This window comes from Tripterygium wilfordii, chromosome 18 (genome assembly GCF_013401445.1).
Source record: "Tripterygium wilfordii isolate XIE 37 chromosome 18, ASM1340144v1, whole genome shotgun sequence".
In the NCBI taxonomy this organism is placed as follows: domain Eukaryota; kingdom Viridiplantae; phylum Streptophyta; class Magnoliopsida; order Celastrales; family Celastraceae; genus Tripterygium; species Tripterygium wilfordii.
The window spans coordinates 421,806-442,343 of NC_052249.1; the positions used below are offsets into that span (position 1 = coordinate 421,806).

Below are 20,538 nucleotides of genomic sequence, written 5' to 3' on the forward strand. Positions count from 1 at the left end.
AGAAGGGGGCCAGTGATCTTTGGCGTGCATGCTATTATGCCTCCAAGAACCTGACGTTGAACCTTTGAGTTATAGAGGAACTGGCTTCATGGGTTTGTATTTTAGGGTTTTGTATGCATATTATTCCATTTTGATATCGACAACCAAATGCATAAATATTTATATCAAACATAAAATCTCGACAGTAGATCTCATTCACATCTACTTATCTATCCATTTATATTATAATCTATATATATATATAATACACGAAATTTCACTATTCCTAGTCTCCTCATCATAATCAGTCAAACTGCAACTCATTTTAGTGCACACTAATACTACTACACGAAAACGACAAAAACACTTGTAATTTTTGATAAGCAGAAAAAAAAAAGTAATTATGACAAAAATAATAAAAGAATAATTATATATAGTTCACTAATTTATTTTTTTTGGAGAAGCTGTTGTGATATACTAACAATGACAAGAACAAAATCTTATAGAATTTGACTGATAAACAAGGGTGAGAGGGGTCTGCTCTAGTTCGGTTAAGCATTGGACAAAAAATATATCGTTAGATTCGTTAAACATAATATTACACATTTATGATTTATAATATGACGAGGTTAAATATGTCAGATCAAGATTAATTACAAGACAAATTAGGATGCAAAGAAGCTAAGTAAGAAATTAACCTAGACTATGACTAGGTTTTATAAGTGTGGACACTAGAGAAAATGAAAGAGTATACATATATGAAATGAATGAATGATAAAGGCTAGCTTACGTTGACAAAAGGGGACATACAATTATTGTATGTTTAGAGGAGGGAAACGTATAGTTAATGTTAATGGACATCCCATTAAAAAAAAAGAGAGATAGAATAAAAGAGAAGCAAATAAAGCAACTCTAGCTAATATGGCCCCATTAGATTTCACATCTTCTCTCATCTATGTGATGTGATCTTGATGACCATGATCGTCTCATCCTCCACTCTAAAATTTATTCACAACCCACTGTTCCTTTCACCCTAGCTCTTAATTTCTTCCCAATTTTCTTGCCTTATATAGAAAAACAAGAACTTCTTCGATCAATCTTTACAAAACACCATGTCATCAAGTAATAGAGGCAAGGACATAGCCGAAGAATCAAGTGATCAGCCAGCGACTCCGAGCCGATATGAATCACAAAAGAGGAGAGATTGGAATACTTTTGGTCAGTATTTGAGGAACCAGAGGCCTCCAGTGGCACTGTCTCAGTGCAATTGCAATCATGTGCTGGATTTCCTAAGGTACCTTGATCAGTTTGGGAAGACTAAGGTTCATGTACAAGGTTGTATGTTTTATGGACAACCCGATCCGCCCGGACCGTGCACTTGCCCTTTAAGGCAAGCTTGGGGAAGCCTTGATGCACTTATTGGAAGGCTTAGAGCTGCCTATGAAGAAAATGGAGGATCACCAGAGACTAATCCTTTTGCAAGTGGCGCTATTCGGGTTTATTTAAGGGAAGTGAGAGATTGTCAAGCTAAAGCAAGAGGGATTCCTTACAAGAAGAAGAAGAAGAAACCAGTTGGTAATCAAGGCAAAGGAAGTGATGAATCAAGCTCCACAATGCACTTCTCTTGATCCAGTTCTAATATATGGTAATTAATAAGACAAATTTCATTTATTATTTATATACATATATATATTTATATATATGATCTATTTCTTTTGAATCTAAGTGTTATATTGTTCTTCCTGATCTGACAACTAAACATGTAATTAATTAATTACTTCTTATGTATTTAATGGAGTTTGAAAATTCGTTTGTAATTGAGTCATAAATTGTGTTTATATAACCCTAGACATCAAACTAAGTATTTTGTAGTATACGTACTAGGGTGATTTGGGAATCCACTCATTAAATATTGAGAAAGATTTGATTGACTTGTGATAGATAATTTAAGAATCGGCATCTTGTACTATACCAGAGCCCTAAACTTCCATAGCCGATAATGAAAATTTTCTTTAATATTGAGTTCATATAATTCAAGCATTGTTATGCCAACTTAGGCATTAAATTTATGTATAACTGGACATGTGAATCAGTTGATTAATTACACTCTGTAATTAGATGAAATCGCATTTGGGAACAATATCAGTGTGGCAGAGTGTTGCGTTTGATCCAATTTATCATGTCATCATGTGAGAAATATTTTATGTGCGAGTCTGATCCGAATTTAGATCGATATTAAATGTTGAAATAACAAAGTTGTACGGTGTGGTTCTCAATTAAAAAGATATCAAATGTTGAAATAACAAAGTTGTACGGTGTGGTTCTTGATTAAAAAAATAAACAACATGTAGTGTCATATAATACACAAGCAAATAGAGGGAGAAATCATGCAGAATTAGCACTACTGGCCTGCTAATTAATTGTTTCTCAGCTTTAGTTCTTTTAAGATTCTGCAGATTTTGTTCCCCCATGACTGGTCAAGTAAGATATCATACATTACTTTTCATCTCCACATATAAATTAAATAGTCAAATGATTGAGATCACATGACCACCCTTCAAGGTTTAGGGTTTTGTTGCTTAGTTAAGTAGTATTTTAATGTTCAAGCATGCTTTTTGTTATCTTTTCTTTTAAATTTATAATTTATATATAACAAAGCCATGATTGAGAATCTCTTTGATGATAAATTAATGCTAATTAATATCATTTTCTTTGATAATTTGTGACAAAACTCATTTGAAGCAATGCCCCACCCCCACGTACTGATATGGCTTTTCTTTAGGGCAGAAGATCTTTGCAGGGGGGCAGTTTTGAAATCTATGACTGTGTCTTCGTTTATTGATGTCCTATTAGATTTCATGTTGTCAAGTCTGAGATTTTGTGGGACAGCAAGTTTATATTCCATTTTTATTGACAGTGCTTTTGATTAACACTTCAAATCATACGAACCCTAGCGCTTATTCTACATATATATACATATATATATATATATATATATATATACTTTGTGTCTGTTGGAGTTGACAATTTAATATGGTTTCCTTTAATCAATCATTCTTCCTTTTCTGTATATATTATGCTCATAGCCCTACCACATCACCTCTTATTGTCTAGCCTCATGATTTTTTAGGAGACTCTTTTATATATGCGTGTGTGTGTGATACGTAAATCACTTGGGGATAGTTTAGTTGGTGAATTTTTTTGTGACCAAACCATACGGACTCAAGAGATCCTGAATTCGATTCTCATCTAAAAAAGAGAGTATGTGATACATATATATTATGTTATTCATATAGCTTCTGTAACTTGTTGATGTGCTATAAAATCTGTATAGATAACGTACGCGTGTGGGTGGTGCATGAAACAATCTTGTGTTATAGAATTGTGGCTAGATCTAGCAGGATTTAGATTAAACATACTTAACTAATCTTTTCACATTAGGGTTTGATGTACTGAAAAACTGATTCCTCTCCTCAGCTGGATTCCTGGATAAAGTAAAAGTAGTTTTCTTGACTGATTCCATTAGGGTTTCATAACAAGTAGAGGAAGACTTAGTTACATGCACAGCCAAACATATATATATATAAAATTCCTACTTGTGTTCCATTTGATCGGGTTGGGGTCATGTGTCGTTGTTGTTGTTGGCTGCTTCTGGGTTGGGTTGAGAGGTTTTATGCAGCTTAACTCCCCCCTGCTTCTCTGCTTTGAACTACTTCTTCATTTTAAAATGTCAAGTCATTTCCACTGTTTTCTTTAACAAATTGTATTATCTTACATGGTGTGGTGGCTAATGATGTTGTTTATGCTGCCTTGCAGGATCATGCATATGCCTTTTCATTTTCATGTGGTGAAGAGGAATCAAATGAAGGAACCATCAATTATATATGTTGAAGAAGTATGCAGTTTTTCCTCTCAAGCCATGCAAGGTGGTCTAAACATTCTGCATTTCCAGTTGAGAATTTGTAAACTCGCTATATATATATATATATATATAGTAGGTTTACAACCTCTTTGTATTGCTATATATAAGTTGAACCATTTTATGCCTATTTATGTACACATGTCAAATATTAATTAAGTAAACTTAACTTGCATATATATTTCGTTGGCTTCGGCATGCCGCTAAAGTCAAGAGTTCGAATGTCAAAGCTTTTTTCATTCCCATGAACATTGCTCCTGAAGCAAGATCACAAATTGCATTTAGAGGGGCGATTAAACTAATATCAATTGTTGCTCAAGAAAAACAGTACTGTGCATGTGGATGTCTTCAATCTCACTTGGGAAAAATGAACGTGTATATATATATAGACACACACACACACACGAATATGAATATAACTAAGTTTGACTATAATCCCTAAATGTTTGCTAGCTTAGTTTTTGATTTTGAGTCATATATATGCAGAATAACAAATTTTAGAACTATTTGCTTGCAAAAATAAATGTTATAATTGTTAAACAGATTAGGGTTTTGGCTCAATTAGGGTATAAAGCTATACTCTCTTTGATATGAATTTGCAATATTCTCAATGACCACCCCTCCCTTTGATATGGAGAAGTAGTGCTTTATCCAGTCATAATATGATTTCCGTTTTACCAAAAATCTATGTGGCATGTGAAACAATCATTGATTGTAAACACACGTATGACACACTTAACATTCAACACTTCGCATTAACCGGGGTTCATATTTTGGGGTCTCAAGCATTATTAGATATGGAGATATTGTTTCTTATAAGTCACCGAATTAAAAAAAAAAAAAGAAGGAAAAAAAACAATGATATATAGAGTGTGCGCGCGCATATCATCTTTTATTCGCAAATTACAAAGATAAACAACTCTTTTTCTTTAAATGCCATTTGATAAATTTGTTTATCATTGAAATCGAACTTTTGACATATATATACCTAATCTAGTCAATTATCAACCGAGCCACTTATCAACACTTACGTTGGTACAAAGATAAACAACTTATATTCCACAACTCTCAGTTTTTTTTTTCCATTTTTTGAACCGCAAAGTCTAATTTCCTTGATTAGATAATTAGAGACTGTTTGGTTTGAGCATTTTTCAGTATTTTCTATTTTCATTTTCTGAAAATATAGAAATGATGTTTGGTTTACTATTTTCATTTTCATTTCCTAGAAAATGAGGATTCATTTTCTGAAAATATAGAAAACGGCATTTCAATGTTTTCTGAAATCTAAAAACACGGAGTGATTGTATGAGTTTGGCAGTGTGTTGCAACTGTGTTCAGCTGCAACACACCCCACAGCACCACAGTTTTTTGTGACACGTCAAACAGCTTTTGCGTTCTAACTCACTTTACGGCACTACAACTTTTTACCTCACAGCACCTCACCACACCTCACAGCACTCTCAAACGCTTACAATATATGTTGAATTGTCCTACGTAATCAAATTAGGTCAATTATTTTATTTTAGATTAATGTACAATGTAAACCTTAAGTGATTTTATATTAATATTATTAGTCATCTAATATAACCGTAATTTAGATAAGCCAAACGCACCTCACAACACCACATCACACCACAGTTTTAAAAGTGATGCGCCAAACAACTTTTTGCGTTCCAACTCACCTCACAGCACCATAGTTTTATAACTCACAACACCACACCGTACCTCACAGCACCTCAAAGAATTCCCAAACAAGCCCATTGTTTCTCCGTCAATTATTTCCGAAACTCTCTTCCTCTCCTCTGCTGCGCGTCGTCAGTGCGTGCAACTCCTCCCGCAGCTGCTATTTAGGCTTTTCTTTGTAGACTTTGCTGCAGGTGTGTGATATATATGCGTACACTTTGTAGCCTTTTCTTTGTAGACTTTCTTTCATTTTATATATATGTGTGTGTAGACTTTGTAGCCATTTCTATCTGTAGACTTTGTAGCCTTTTCTTTGTAGACTTTCTTTCATTATATATATATATATATATATATAATTATATATATATATATATCATATATGTATATATGTGTGTAGAATTTGTAGCCATTTCCATCTTCAGACTTCTTAGCCTTTTCTTTGTAGACTTTCTTTCATTTTTTTTAATTATAATTAATTAAAAATAATATGATCAATAGAAAATAAAAACAATTTTTTAGTATTTTAAACCAATCATATTTTCTATCTCTTAGAAAATAGAAATGAAAACAGAAAATGAAAATGAAAAATAGAAAATAGAAAACAAATCAAACCAACTCTTAGTTTCCTTAAGGAAATAGTGAACTGGGTCAGTTCCGAACTTCCATCCTGTTTTCACTTGGGCCGCTGGGCCTCTCAGTTTGGGAAGGCCTAAGAATTACTTATGAGCCCAAGTTGTTGGCTCAAATGAAAATGGCCTCAAGTTTTGTGGACCGGGCAAGAATTCGTGATCCTAATGGGCCTTTTCATGTTCTCTGTTAGGAAAGTCCAGATCCATAAACCAATTTTAAAACTAAACATCAAGGACCCATAGGCCCAATGTTGTTAATATAAAGTAAATTAAAATAATTTAAACGTCATTGTTTTAATCTTGATTCTTTTATTCCTTAGATATATCAAACATATATCTATTCGATATGTTTTAGAGCTTATTCTTGCTTAATCCTTAAGTTTAGATTACATTACATAATTAGCTTTCAAAGTATATGTTCTATATGTTCTCTATCGGAAAGCATGAGCACTATGCCCTTGAAGGTAACAGGTTGATTACCGAATCCATCAATCGATTATTTTTTTAAAAAATTAACACATTTCTTTAAGTAAATCAAAACATAAATAAATCAAAACAGAGTGTCCATCTTAGGGTAATAACATTTTTAGATACTTAATAATTTGACTCAATTCAATTTCAATACCCATTTTTCAAAAGTTTAAAGTTGGGAATCAAAAATTCTAATTGTTCCAACTTAGTCAGTCGGTCAATTTTCAAACCTTTTGGACAGTGAAAATGCTTATCAAATTATCTGTCCAAAATGGCATAAAGCTCTCCGTATGGGTGGTTTGAAACAAATTTGAGTTTTCGATTCACAACTTAAAACATTTGAAAAATGGATTTTTGAATTAAACTGGATCAAATTATTCAGTATCCAAAAATGTTATTACCCCAGTCCATCTCTATAAATAAATTCAGAAGCCACGAGAGACGGAGAGAGCTAACAACTGTCAGTCTCTCACTCACTCTCTGCCACTCCCTCTCGATCGAATCCGGAGATTTACTTTTGTCACTTTCTCGTGTCAAGATCATAAGGTTCCCATTTTCCATCACCAATCCGCTCGATTTCCTCTTCTCCTTCTGTGTATCACGAGATTCGCTTCTCCTCATTACTCACCTTTTGTTTTGTATTTCATTTTGCTGTCGAATTTCAATTCAATTTCGTCTTCCTCCCAACTGGGTTTTAATATCTTTTTGCTAATAACAATTTCAGCCAATCAACAGAGCAATTTTTTTTTTCTTTCTAATACTCAGTACGGACAAAAGGTTAAAAACAGAGTGATAGTGACGGTTTCAGTATTTGAGACAAAGGAGGGAGAGAGATGGACAGGAACTTCGAGAAGATGGCATCAATAGATGCGCAATTGAGACTACTCGCACCAAGGAAGGTCTCTGAGGATGACAAGTTGGTCGAGTATGATGCGTTGCTGTTGGATCGATTTCTTGATATACTGCAGGATCTACATGGAGAGGATATCAGAGAAACGGTAATGCTGCATTTGATTTTCATTGTTCCTCTGTTTCTTTGTTGGAAATATTCTTTACCATAACCATGTGATGAGGTAGGCTATTTCAAGTTAGAACTTTTATGCTGTTAATGGGTCAAAGATCGAAATTGTCATGATAAATTGCTCTTAAATGAATTGGGTTTCAATTTTTGTTGGGTTTCGAGTATATTAAGTTTATGTTCCATGATGTTAAGAACATCAATTCCATTCAAAAAATTCATGAACGCTCATTTAAGAACATCTTTTGTTAAGTTGTTGGTTTCGAGCAATGACTATTGGTTTATGAATTGCTTGCCCTGGTGAGTATTGTTTCAGTTGGCCTTATCCGTCTTATACTGTTATACACTAGTCTTTTGCTTAATTTCCTCGCAATCCATGAAAACAAGTTAGAAGTTTGGTAGAGTGAATTGAAGATGCAGAGTTTTCTATTAGGGGGAGTTTTTTGTTAATGAAGGGAATAGCTCATATGCTTTACTAATTTCTGTGGACTAGGTACAAGAATGTTATGAGCTCTCCGCTGAGTATGAAGGGAAGCGTGACACTCGAAAATTGGAGGAGCTTGGGAAGGTTCTAACAAGTTTGGATCCTGGCGATTCAATCGTTCTTACCAAATCATTTTCCAATATGCTTAACTTGGCCAACTTGGCTGAGGAGGTTCAAATTGCTTACCGGCGTAGGATAAAGTTGAAGAAGGGGGATCTTGCTGATGAGAGTTCAGCAACAACTGAATCTGATATTGAAGAGACGATTAAGAGGCTTGTGGTTGATTTGAAGAAGTCCCCTGAAGAAGTTTTTGATGCTTTGAAGAACCAGACTGTGGATTTGGTCTTAACTGCACACCCCACACAGTCTGTTCGTAGATCTTTGTTGCAAAAGCATGCAAGGTGTGTTCTCCAATTATGTTATGTTTCAATGATCTTTCTTAATCGGAATGTCAAAGCCCACATTTGACGGAAATTTTGAGGATGTATATTTTGTTTTTGCTATGCTGTGGTAATTAACTAGCAGGAGGAAACAGAAATTGGTTTTACCGATTTGTAGTTGTTAAGATACCATCTGCAAGGGGTTAGTTGTTCCTAAATATTATTTCATATCCTAATCAAGTTTTGTTCTTTGTCAGGATACGGGATTGCTTGACTCAGTTGTATGCGAAGGACATTACTCGTGATGATAAGCAAGAACTTGACGAGGCTCTACAGAGAGAGGTATATAGACGCAGATGAAAATATTGTTTACCATGAGCTTGATCATTTGTTGTCTCTGTCTTGTCTTATGCAGATTCAAGCTTGTTTTCGTACTGATGAAATCCGGAGGACACCTCCTACTCCACAAGATGAGATGAGAGCAGGAATGAGCTACTTCCATGAGACAATCTGGAAAGGCGTACCAAAATTCTTGCGCCGTGTTGATACTGCTCTGAAGAACGTAGGGATAAATGAGCGTATTCCTTACAATGCTCCCCTCATTCAATTCTCTTCTTGGATGGGTGGGGATCGTGATGGTGCGCGTTAATGATCAAGACATCTTGATATCTTTTGCTTCTGTTTGTTCTGAGCATCAGAACCTCTAATCTTTCTGATTTTTGTCGCAGGAAACCCCAGAGTAACTCCTGAAGTTACACGTGACGTTTGTTTATTGGCTAGAATGATGGCAGCTAACTTGTACTTCTCCCAAATAGAGGATCTTATGTTTGAGGTATTGACAAAATCATTTCACTTCTAGACAGCACTATCTTTATATCTTCAGATATCTGCCATTACTTTCTTTAATTGCCAATTTCCCATCAATCTTAATTATGTTGTGATATTATTTGGAGTTGTCCATGTGGCGCTGCAATGAAGAGCTCCATGCTCGTGCTGATGAACTTCATAGGTCTTCGAAGAGATATGCAAAACACTTCATAGGTATGTATCTGCTTTGGACCTTGCTATTTAAAGTCTTGAACCTTCCAGAAAAATCTGTTTCTCATTGTCAAAAACTCAAGAAGATAGAGTGAAGAGATACCATTAATTGATCATTGATGATTTCTTGGAAAATTTATTTGGTTTTTGGAATTATGGGGATAATGATGTGCCAGGGAGTTATCCATTAGTTTCTTGCAACATTAGTGCTTGATACATATAGCATGTTGCATAATTTTCACGTATCATATATGTTATGCGTTGGATGCAGAATTCTGGAAGCAGGTTCCCCCCAGTGAGCCTTATCGTGTTGTTCTTGGTGATGTGAGGGACAAGCTATATAATACACGTGAACGTTCTCGCCAGTTATTATCAAATGGGATTTCCGACATTCCTGAGGATGCAACTTTCGCTGACATTGAACAGGTATTCCTCTTTTCTTTGGCGAAACGTGAGAAATTAAGTTTAACATTACTGCAACTTATGAAAAGTGTGTTAGTTGATTGAACATGTGCATTTCTTTATAAATTTATTGTTATTGTGATTAAATCCAATTTCATAACATTACTATCAAGTACCATACCGAATATTTCCAAATAAAACCGAAGATAACCTTAGAATACAGGATTATTAGAAGGCTGTGTGCTAGCAAGAAATCTTCTTATATCCCTCTTCAAAGTATGATAAAGTTGTGTTAGTACTAATTGGTTTTCTGTGTTTCATGTAGTTCCTGGAGCCACTTGAGCTCTGTTACAGATCACTATGTGCTTGTGGTGATCGTCCGATAGCTGATGGAAGCCTTCTTGATTTTCTGCGACAAGTTTTTACTTTTGGCCTTTCACTTGTGAGACTTGATATTCGCCAAGAATCTGATAGGCATACCGATGTCATTGATGCGATCACAAAGCACCTGGGAATTGGATCTTATCGAGAATGGTCAGAGGAACAGAGGCAGGAATGGCTCTTGGGTGAGCTCAGAGGCAAGCGCCCTCTTTTCGGCCAGGATCTTCTGAAGACTGAAGAAATTGCTGATGTGCTGGACACATTCCATGTCATCTCGGAGCACCCTGCTGACAGTTTTGGTGCCTATATAATCTCAATGGCAACAGCACCATCCGATGTACTTGCTGTCGAGCTTCTACAACGTGAATGTCATGTGAAGCAACCATTAAGGGTTGTTCCATTGTTCGAAAAACTAGCTGATCTTGATGCTGCTCCTGCTGCAGTGGCTCGTCTCTTCTCAATAGATTGGTACAGGAACAGAATCAATGGGAAGCAAGAAGTTATGATAGGGTACTCTGACTCTGGAAAAGATGCTGGTCGTCTATCTGCAGCTTGACAGTTATATAAGGCTCAAGAGGAGCTTATAAACGTTGCAAAGCAGTATGGGGTTAAGCTCACGATGTTCCATGGCCGTGGAGGTACAGTTGGCAGAGGAGGAGGGCCCACTCATCTTGCCATATTGTCTCAGCCACCAGACACAATTCATGGATCACTTCGTGTGACAGTTCAAGGTGAGGTTATTGAGCAGTCCTTTGGGGAGGAGCATTTGTGCTTTAGAACACTCCAGCGTTTTACAGCTGCTACACTAGAGCATGGAATGCATCCTCCCATCTCACCAAGGCCAGAATGGAGAGCGCTCATGGATGAAATGGCCATTGCGGCAACAAAGGAATACCGTTCCATAGTATTCCAAGAATCCCGTTTTGTTGATTATTTCCGCCTTGTAAGTATTACACCCATCATTCGTTTTGTTCTCCTAGACAGGTCAAGCTGATGACGAGAAAATCACCCACTAAGAGTTGAGGGTTACTTTTTAACTCACGTTGCACTCTATGACAGGGATCGAATCAGTTCCCGGCTTCCTGCATGGATTGACTCTGGCTTATAAAGAACTCGCTTTGAGTTCCATTATTTGTGAATACTCTGGGTTTAAGACTGAGTTATTCCTATGCATTCTTTTCTTTTATCTGAAAATGTACTTAGTGGAGAATTTGTTTCCTTACAATGCATCATGCATGCATAGTAGGTTGTTTTGTTCCTTCTTCCTGCGATATCTGAATGTCAGTTTCAATTTGAAAGATTGAAATAGTTCTCTAATCTGATGGTTATCTCTATTGAATCAATTGGCATGTGGTACGATGTGGATACCATCCCCTCTCTTTTTAACTCTTTGCAATTGAAATGCTGCAGGCAACACCAGAGATGGAGTACGGTCGAATGAACATTGGCAGCCGTCCAGCAAAAAGGAAGCCAAGTGGTGGCATTGAATCACTACGTGCAATACCATGGATCTTTGCATGGACTCAGACAAGGTTCCATCTCCCTGTGTGGCTTGGTGTCGGCGCTGCATTTAAGTATGCCATTGAGAAGGACAGCAAGAATCTTCCTATGCTTCAGGAGATGTACAATCAGTGGCCTTTCTTCAGGGTCACAATTGACTTACTTGAGATGGTTTTCGCCAAGGGAGACCCAGGAATTGCAGCTTTGTATGACCAACTTTTAGTGTCGAAGGACTTGTGGTCAATCGGAGAGCATTTGAGGACCAACTATGAGGAAACCCGGCGCCTTCTTCTCGAGGTGACATATCGCGGGGCTTGCAACCTCGGTGAATAGCATGTTTTAGACCAGTTTTTATTACATTAGCAAAAATTTTATCGTCTTTTCTTGCAGGTCGCTGGGCATAGAGATCTTCTTGAAGGAGATCCATACTTGAAGCAGAGGCTCAGTCTTCGTGATCCATACATCACCACCCTTAACGTTTGCCAAGTATACACTCTAAAAAGGATTCGGGACCCGAACTACAATGTGACGGTGAGGCCACACTTGTCAAAGGAGTACATGGAATCTAAGGCAGCTGCAGAGCTCTTGCAACTTAACCCCTCTAGCGAGTATGCTCCGGGTTTGGAAGACACCCTCATTTTAACCATGAAGGGTATTGCTGCTGGAATGCAGAACACTGGCTAAGGCACAGTCAATTGCTTATGCAGAACAATGACCAAGGCACAGTCATGTATTTCCCTTTTTCTCCTTTTATGGTTTTTTCTCCTCCAAAAGATGGAGTAGACAATAATCTGATAGATCTTCCCAGAAAATGTCTAATATAAATAACGTTATGGAGTCATTCCAGCAGCAACATCAAGAATGTTTCAGTATCTTTGTGATTTTCAGGGATATATATACTTTGGGACTTTGACGATATTGTTTCTCGAGAATTTCTCCTTATTGTCAGGGGATATAAATTATAATAGATGTGGATGGGTTTTTTAAGGAATTGTCTGCTCTCTCGGGTATCTCTATGGATGTTGCTACCATCCCTGAATTTATTTCAAACCAATTGAACTTGTAACCTCTTAACCTATAACTTCTTTGTCAATACGGATCGAGTTGGGGAGACAAGATTATTTTCTAAAATAAAACAGTACGGGCCCAGCACTAAAGAGTACAAATATCTCTTAGTTGGCATCGGCCGTATTTTGCCCTAACAGTCACCAAAGGTGACCCCTCCAGCAACGGACTCGAACCGGCAGTTACTAGTTCAAGCAAACTCCCTTCAAATTTTCATTTCTCGTCAAAATTGAAAGCCGAAAGTGCACACAAAGATGCCTCGTAAAATCAGATATTCATCTCCGTTATCGGAATCTTCCACTAGATCGTCAGGGACAAGGGGTTCTCGGTACAAGAACGAGCGTAGAATCCCCAAAGAAAGTCCTTACGATGAGTATTATTACACCATTTCTTCTCCATCTCAATCTGCCTACGAATCAAATGAAGATGAATTCGAACAGAGCCTAAACGAAGACTACGAATCAGAATCTATGCCCGAAGCATCTGTAGATCAAATTTCCACTCGAATGCCCAAATTAATCCCAGAAAGCAAAATTGATTCGAAAACAGAGGAACCCACATTGAGTTTTGCTTCAAACTCTGCAAATTTGTTGGCTAATTCGTACATAAATGTAGCGCCACTACCGATCTTTCGAGGCGATCCGAATGAGTGCGCAGCGACCCATTTGAGCCGGTTCACCAAAGTTTGCAGGGCAAATAATGTATCCTCCACTGAAATGATGATGAGGATCTTCCCAGTGACGCTAGAAAACGAGGCTGCTTTATGGTACGATCTCAACATTGATCCATATCCTGTGCTTTCATGGGAAGAAATAAAGTCTTCATTTCTTCAAGCATACCATAGAATCGAAACAATTGATGAGTTGAGAATGGAACTCATGACGCTAAATCAGGGGATTCAAGAACCTGTTCGATCATATTTCTTGAGACTGCAATGGATTTTGAAGAAATGGCCTGATCATGAACTATCCGACGAATTGCTTAAAGGGATTTTTGTGGATGGATTGAGAGAAGAATTGAAAGATTGGATTGTTAAACAAAAACCCAATTCGTTGGCTGAGGCATTGGGGCTTGCTTTTGGGTTTGAGCAAGTCAGATTCCTGAAAGAGAAGGTTTTGAAATGTGGGTTTTGCGATGGGAACCATGAGGAACAGAGGTGTGAGATCAAGCAGAGTTTGAGAGAGATGTGGTTGAAGAGAAATAAGAGAGAATCAGAAAAGATTGACAATGGCGGAGAGGTGGCGAAGGAGGAGAAAATATCAATTTGTTGTGGAGAAGAGAGTTTGAAGAAGAACAATGAGGAGGGAGAGTTATTGGGTTCTATGAAGAGGAAGAGTGGTCAGTGCCAGTGCTGGAAGCATCAGTGTTGGAAGAAACAGCTTGAGAGAAACAACAGTCTTGTTGCCACAAATTCCACAGCAGACTAGCAGAGTGATTCTTCATTATTTTCTCTCGGTTTTCCTCTCTGTTTCAGTTTGTTTGTAATAATTTTACTTTCTTCCAAACAGATATTATATAGAAGGGAAGAATTTAAGTTATAAATGTTATTCGTAATTTTGTATAGGTCAACTAATGCCAAATGAATCATTACATCAATGTATGTATTGTGAAATCAAATTATGAACAGAGACTTAGAGTTTTACTTGAATGTTGTTCTTCATCATATTCTCTTAAGTGAGAGACCCACATGTTATGAGGAGGATATGATATTGTATCCATCATCTTAAGATTATAATTTAGTTACACATATTTGATGACGTCCAAAACTAGATCGTTCTAGGTGACGTATAAGGAGGTAGGATTGACGTAAAGAGTGTCATCGGCTCTACACAGTTGAAAGCGTGAGCTTTAAGGGACCCCGTTGGTTTTTATAGGCGGAATCTCTCCGATACTCAAGCCAATATGCTATCAGTAGAGGAATCCTCAATGTTCGAAATTCTCTCTCAAGTAGCTATTAGGAATGCATAGTCAAGGTACTCCACTTGGTGCTACATGTCAATTCTAACTTTGGTAAAAGTAGATATCATCTTCCTTGATTCTTAGGCGAATTTATATGAGGGTGAATCACATCCTAAGTGGAGTTGATCTATTGTAGGACTCTTACTTTCCTTTGGTATTAGGCGACCAGTAATATCTGAGGTGATGCTCGGTTTGTACCCAAAGGGCATATCAATATAATTGAGATGCCCTTTTGTGTCACGTGTTGAGATTCTAGTGGTCAATAATTCCTTGTATCTTCAATATTTTATCAAACAAGAAACTCAAAACTTTCAAATTTCTTATTTTTCTTGGGTTGTGTGGCGTCAAAAGAAATAAGAGGTTCGATTTCCCCGCCATTTACATACTTTGTACACTACTATCTCCAATCAAGTACTAAATTTACAATTAGGCATGGTAGTTTAAAGCCACATCAAACAAATAGTCACCCTCACCGCCTCACGTGCATCGTGGGTGGGTTAGTTATTATGGGTCATGGGCCACACTCTTTGGACAAGAGAATTAGTATTGGGCCCCAATTCATGATTACTAATGGGCCGTAGCAGGTCGGGTTGGACCAGGTCCCAATACAGCAATACCAACGGCCTCCCGACTTCGTGTACCCATGATCACGACGTTACTTTCACCGAAAACAAAACGTTTAATTCCGTTTTGGCTGCCAAAAATTAATACGTGGCAGGCATTCATTCGCAGAAAAAACCAGGAGGCTTGTCACGGAAGCGCCGCGTCGGAGTAAAATATTTAAAAATAAAAAATAGCACAGTAGATCCAGTGTGCGTGGAAGGAAAGGACATCGCTTCCGTGTTTTTTTCTTCTGCTTCTCTCTCTGTGGAGAAAGAGAGTGTCAATCCGGTCAAGACCACATACCTCTCACTGTTAAACAGTGAAACCCTAATTTAGCCTTCTTGCTCAGGGATCGTCGTCGTCTTTATCGGCCATGGCCTACAACGAACGTGACAGCTTCGTCTACCTCGCTAAGCTCTCCGAGCAGGCTGAGCGCTACGATGGTTAGAATCTTTCAATATACAAGTATATGTTTTGGTTTTCTGTCTTTATTTGTTGATATGATGATTTGAAGTTTGATTTCTGACTTATATTTTGCTGCTGTGGTTGATGAAGGATTTCCTTCTTTTTTGTTCGATTAGATGTGTAGAGGTGAAATTGACTTTCTTGAGAAAGTGATTTAGCGAGTTTTTGAAATTTTTCTTGGATTATTTATGTTGTATTACTCGTTTTGACTCAGATTTGTATGCCTATCAGTGTACTCTCCTTGAGATTTTACTGTGAGAATTAGTTTTTAGTGGAAGTGTGTCTAGAGCCGTGTTTACGTGAGGATAATTGGTGGACTTATATTCTCGTGATTGAAAGAGTTGGTCGGCAAGTCAGTATTGTTAAGGTTTTTGAGGAAATAAGTAAAGTTAATGAAATTTGACCATTGTCTGTGTGCTTTACTTCTGGTTTCACTAATTTTGACAGAGATGGTGGATGCAATGAAGAAGGTTGCAAAGCTTGATGTCGAACTGACTGTTGAAGAGAGGAACTTGCTCTCTGTTGGATACAAGAATGTGATTGGGGCTCGCAGGGCCTCGTGGAGGATCCTCTCCTCCATAGAGCAGAAGGAAGAAGCGAAAGGGAACGAGGTGAATTCAAAGAGGATCAAGGAGTACAGGCAAAAGGTTGAAGCAGAACTCACGAACATTTGCAGTGATATTATGACAGTGGTTGATGAACATCTCATCCCTTCTGCCTCTCCTGGTGAATCAACAGTCTTCTTCTACAAGATGTGAGCAATCGTATTTCACTAGCTAATGTTTTGCGCCATTAGATGCATGAATTTATGTTTTCTGAAGTTACTGATTGCAGGAAGGGAGATTACTACCGTTATCTCGCTGAATTCAAGTCTGGCAATGAGAAGAAAGAGGCAGCTGATAATTCAATGAAAGCATATGAGGTAGCTTTTTTTCTTTCCATTTTTATGTGTTTATCTTACTCATTTTTAGGAGAAACCTCTGCCTATATGGTAAATTAATTAATTTTCATTTCTCCTTTTATTTATTGATGATATGCTATGATGAGTCGCTCATTGATAGTCATATACGGAACTCAAGCCCTTGGTATTACGTATCTGTTACACCTAGGCGAATGTGCCTTACTGACAGTCTCGGTGATAGTCTATTCATGATCATGATAATTGCGATGTGTATTGAATTTTGTAGCCGAACGATGTTGCTAACCTGAGTTTAAAGCTTCATGTTGTGAATATATGGAATTTTCCTTTCTGGTTGCAGATTCTGTTTACATACTAGATTTGACGTAAACAATAACATAGCTTGCTCTTTAAGTTTCAATTTTTCTGGGATATTTTATCTTGTCCTTTACTCTTGGTGGCAGTGGTTAATGGTTGGATTGTCTAGATCTGTTTTTCGAAAGAAAAAAAAAAACAGAATTTTTATTGCATTGTTTACCTGTATTGTTAAAATGTGATCGAGAGAGTCCTGAAGTAATGGCAGTCTCTCATATCTTTTTATTAAGAAGGTTTCCTGCATATTTGCATTTCCTTTCGCCTTTGTTTCTCTACTTGATTCTAGCAGTTTCCTATAGTGGCACAGAGTACCTGGTGATCGGTAGCACAAGTAGCCCATTTTTTACTATTATCTTATCTATCTGTAGTCTTACCTTTTGTTTTTGTATAAGATATTTATGGCAAATTTAAAAGGCATGTGAATTGGATGAATTATATCTTTCCTATTTCGTAGCTTATGATGGTTCTCATTTGCTCAAAACAATGTTGTGCATACTTGATGAAGTTCACTTGACGTTATTGAAAACCACATCATTTGCTTGTCAACTTTGTTTTTATTTTCATTATTTGCAGACAGCTACAACTGCTGCAGAGGCTGAATTGCCTCCTACACATCCCATTCGGCTGGGCTTGGCTTTGAATTTCTCTGTATTCTATTATGAGATAATGAATTCGCCTGAAAGGTTTGCTTTCTTTTTTTTTTTCCTTTGGTGCTAATAGTTTTCAGTTCTGTTCTTGTGTATTTCTGACTTGTGAAATCTTCTTTGTTTCTACACTCTCCAGGGCATGCCACCTTGCCAAGCAAGCATTTGATGAAGCAATCGTTGAGCTTGACAACCTCAACGAGGATTCGTACAAAGATAGCACCTTAATTATGCAGCTTCTTAGGGACAACCTCACCTTGTGGACTTCTGACATCCCGGAGGATGGAGGTGATACAGACCTTAGACATGCAGCTAGAGTCTAATTTTATAACTGCTTTTGAGGATTGGCTTGGTTGTTACATCAAATTTTGGATCCTGGCAGCGTTTTTATTGCATGCTAGTCATTAATCATTATTTCACATGGATTTGAAACCTGGTTTTATTATCATTTTTTGGAATGTTGTTTGGATTTGACTGTGTGTGTATACCTTCATTGCCTTTTTTAAAAAAGAAATAAATTGAAGTGCATGGGGCTCATGAAGCTTTCCTTAACTGAATTCACTTGTAAGATTGGCATCCATGCGAGTGCATTAGTCTAGTTGCGATCTCATGGAAGACAACCTCAATGGAGTTGTACATGCTGATATTAGCTCAATAATAAGGTTGCATTGCAAGTTAATTCCAATCCCTTGGTTCCTTTTGATAGACTGCCCCATGTCACTAACCTTCTTCTTCTTATGTTAATCTCACTTGTATCCATATTTTTACATAGAATTTCAATTTTGATGTATACCCTTTGTGATGAACTTATTTTGTTTAAGTTTTTCTTTTTCCTCCAACCCATGGAATCAAGTTTTATAGTGCTATATTTAGAGTTTACATTTCTTTTTCTTTTTTTAATGGAATAACCAATTGAGCATGTCACTGTGAGTAAAAAATTATGTATCTATGATTCATTCTACTCACAAAAAGCTTTAGAAAACATGTTAAGTGTACTTTAGAAACTAATGATAATTTATGAGAACTTCAAAAACTAGATTTAATTTGCAATCTGAAAAGGGAAATTGTTTCCAAATTTGCTTCTGAAGTTTGCATTTTGCTTGCAAAATATTTTCTTTGTCCTCAGAGGTCTTGGAAATCAAAGACTTATTATGTAGTCTCCAGCCATGGTTGATGGTGACTCGCTTGGTTACCTGATTAACTATATTTACTGGTTGTGGAGGGAAGAATTTTAAAGTAAAAACTGTTCGAAAACCAAAAGATTCAAATTGTATCTACTACTAAGGGAAGAAATGCAAATTGGTTTAGATAACTAGATGTATAAGTAAATATACATATCTGCAGCAATGGTTGATTGATATCATGTGATTGATGCAGATTGTCTGTAAGTCCCTAAATCCCCCCCGGCGTTTTCTACTAGTTTTCTTTCTTTTAGGTAAAATATGCATACTTTTGATAAATATGGATCTATCTCTAATGCTTTGATTGTTTCTGGGTCACGACACACTTGTGTATTGTACATTTGTACTGACATGATGGATTTTTAAAACCTATATGGCATTGCTCTTAAATAGTTAAATATGTTCTGTCGGGCAAAGCACCGGAAAAGGCCTATGAAAGCTGCGTTTTCTTTTTAGAAAGACGGATGGGGTCAAGATCGTGAACTGTAGACTGAGAAAACTCTACTGATTCTGCTTATCTCAAAATTAAGTTACTAGAAACGTCAAAAGAAAGATGCATTCTGCTTCAAAATATATATAAATATATTTTCAAGCAGATATGTTTATAAATCTTCCTATGTGTGTGTTCTGTTTCATGTGGGGAGTTACTTATATAAGGGATCCTTGCAATATATCCATAGTACAATATTCTCTTTTCCTTAAACCGTTAACACCGTTGATCTTGGCATAGTGACTGTTCTTTCTTCCAAGCATTGTTTTCTTTTGCTTATCCCTTCTTATTGAAACAGAAGATGCCCAGAAGACAAACGGCATTGCAAAGGTTGGTGCGGGAGAGGATGCTGAGGTAGTTTACGAGTAACTATTGGCCTTGGTATTAAGATGTTTTGTTGCTTTGCTGATTGTTATCTGGTACTTCTGCAGTGAAGCAGATATGGCCTGGGAACTACCAGACTGTCCAGGGAAACGAGGGCCTAGTGGGACCTGATAGTCTGTCTTGGTTTTAGTTGAAGATAGAGTTCACTTGGGTTTCTTTTGCTTTATGTTTTCATTTCTTAAGTACCAGACTTTGTTATGCGTTCTCATAGCTTGTATGTCTGAACATTGTTGGTGCTATCAAGAGTCATTCCTGTTATGGTGGATGGATTGTAGAGCATTGGCATGATTGCTAAGGGGTCGTTCACACTTCATACTTTGAGATGTAAATGACACAGCCGTTGAGGAGGAATTCCGTCGGTCCGGTTTTCCTCCTTGATTGATACCCGAGTCTCGTATTATTTGCTTATTTCTTCTTTCTCCATCCCCTCTAGCACGGTGATTATCTTCTTTCATTTTCTGCACGAGGAAAAAGCTTATTTATGAACTGTTATATTGACAAAATTTGTGTTGATGGGATGCAAACTATGAAGCTAGTACGTTCCAATTGTTTCTTGATACTAATCGGAAAAGACTTGACATGAAATAAAC

General features: G+C 37.1%; 2 protein-coding genes and 1 pseudogene across 3 annotated transcripts; all 3 read left to right on the forward strand.

The window, feature by feature from the left end:
- Positions 1-902: 902 nt before the first annotated feature.
- Positions 903-4,123, forward strand: LOC119983652 (protein LIGHT-DEPENDENT SHORT HYPOCOTYLS 10-like). Its single transcript, XM_038827344.1, has 2 exons — positions 903-1,624; positions 3,796-4,123. The coding sequence occupies exon 1, from the start codon at positions 1,092-1,094 to the stop codon at positions 1,605-1,607; it is 516 nt and encodes a 171-aa protein (XP_038683272.1). The 5' UTR covers positions 903-1,091; the 3' UTR covers positions 1,608-1,624; positions 3,796-4,123.
- A 3,004-nt stretch (positions 4,124-7,127) lies between these two features.
- LOC119984336 lies at positions 7,128-12,875 on the forward strand (annotated as a pseudogene).
- Positions 12,876-15,710: 2,835 nt separating this feature from the next.
- LOC119984162 (14-3-3-like protein D) lies at positions 15,711-20,371 on the forward strand. 2 transcript variants are annotated; one of them, XM_038827984.1, is made up of 7 exons: positions 15,711-15,954; positions 16,424-16,730; positions 16,811-16,898; positions 17,823-17,932; positions 18,033-18,181; positions 19,866-19,918; positions 19,996-20,371. In XM_038827984.1, exons 1-7 carry the CDS (start codon positions 15,885-15,887, stop codon positions 19,996-19,998), a joined length of 780 nt encoding a protein of 259 aa, XP_038683912.1. In that variant the 5' UTR covers positions 15,711-15,884; the 3' UTR covers positions 19,999-20,371. The 2 variants fall into 2 exon arrangements, with proteins under 2 accessions (XP_038683912.1, XP_038683911.1); XM_038827983.1 differs by having other exon boundaries at positions 15,712-15,954; positions 19,863-19,918.
- The last annotated feature ends 167 nt before the right edge of the window (positions 20,372-20,538 follow it).

Bases quoted from the DNA above. Each gene is read 5' to 3' on its own strand.
- LOC119983652 (XM_038827344.1), top strand. From the start codon at position 1,092: ATGTCATCAAGTAATAGAGGCAAGGACATAGCCGAAGAATCAAGTGAT.
- LOC119984162 (XM_038827983.1), top strand. From the start codon at position 15,885: ATGGCCTACAACGAACGTGACAGCTTCGTCTACCTCGCTAAGCTCTCC. The intron at 16,899-17,822 runs GTAGCTTTTTTT...CATTATTTGCAG, and splicing joins ATTCAATGAAAGCATATGAG to ACAGCTACAACTGCTGCAGA. The intron at 18,182-19,862 runs GTGATACAGACC...TTATTGAAACAG, and splicing joins TGACATCCCGGAGGATGGAG to AAGATGCCCAGAAGACAAAC.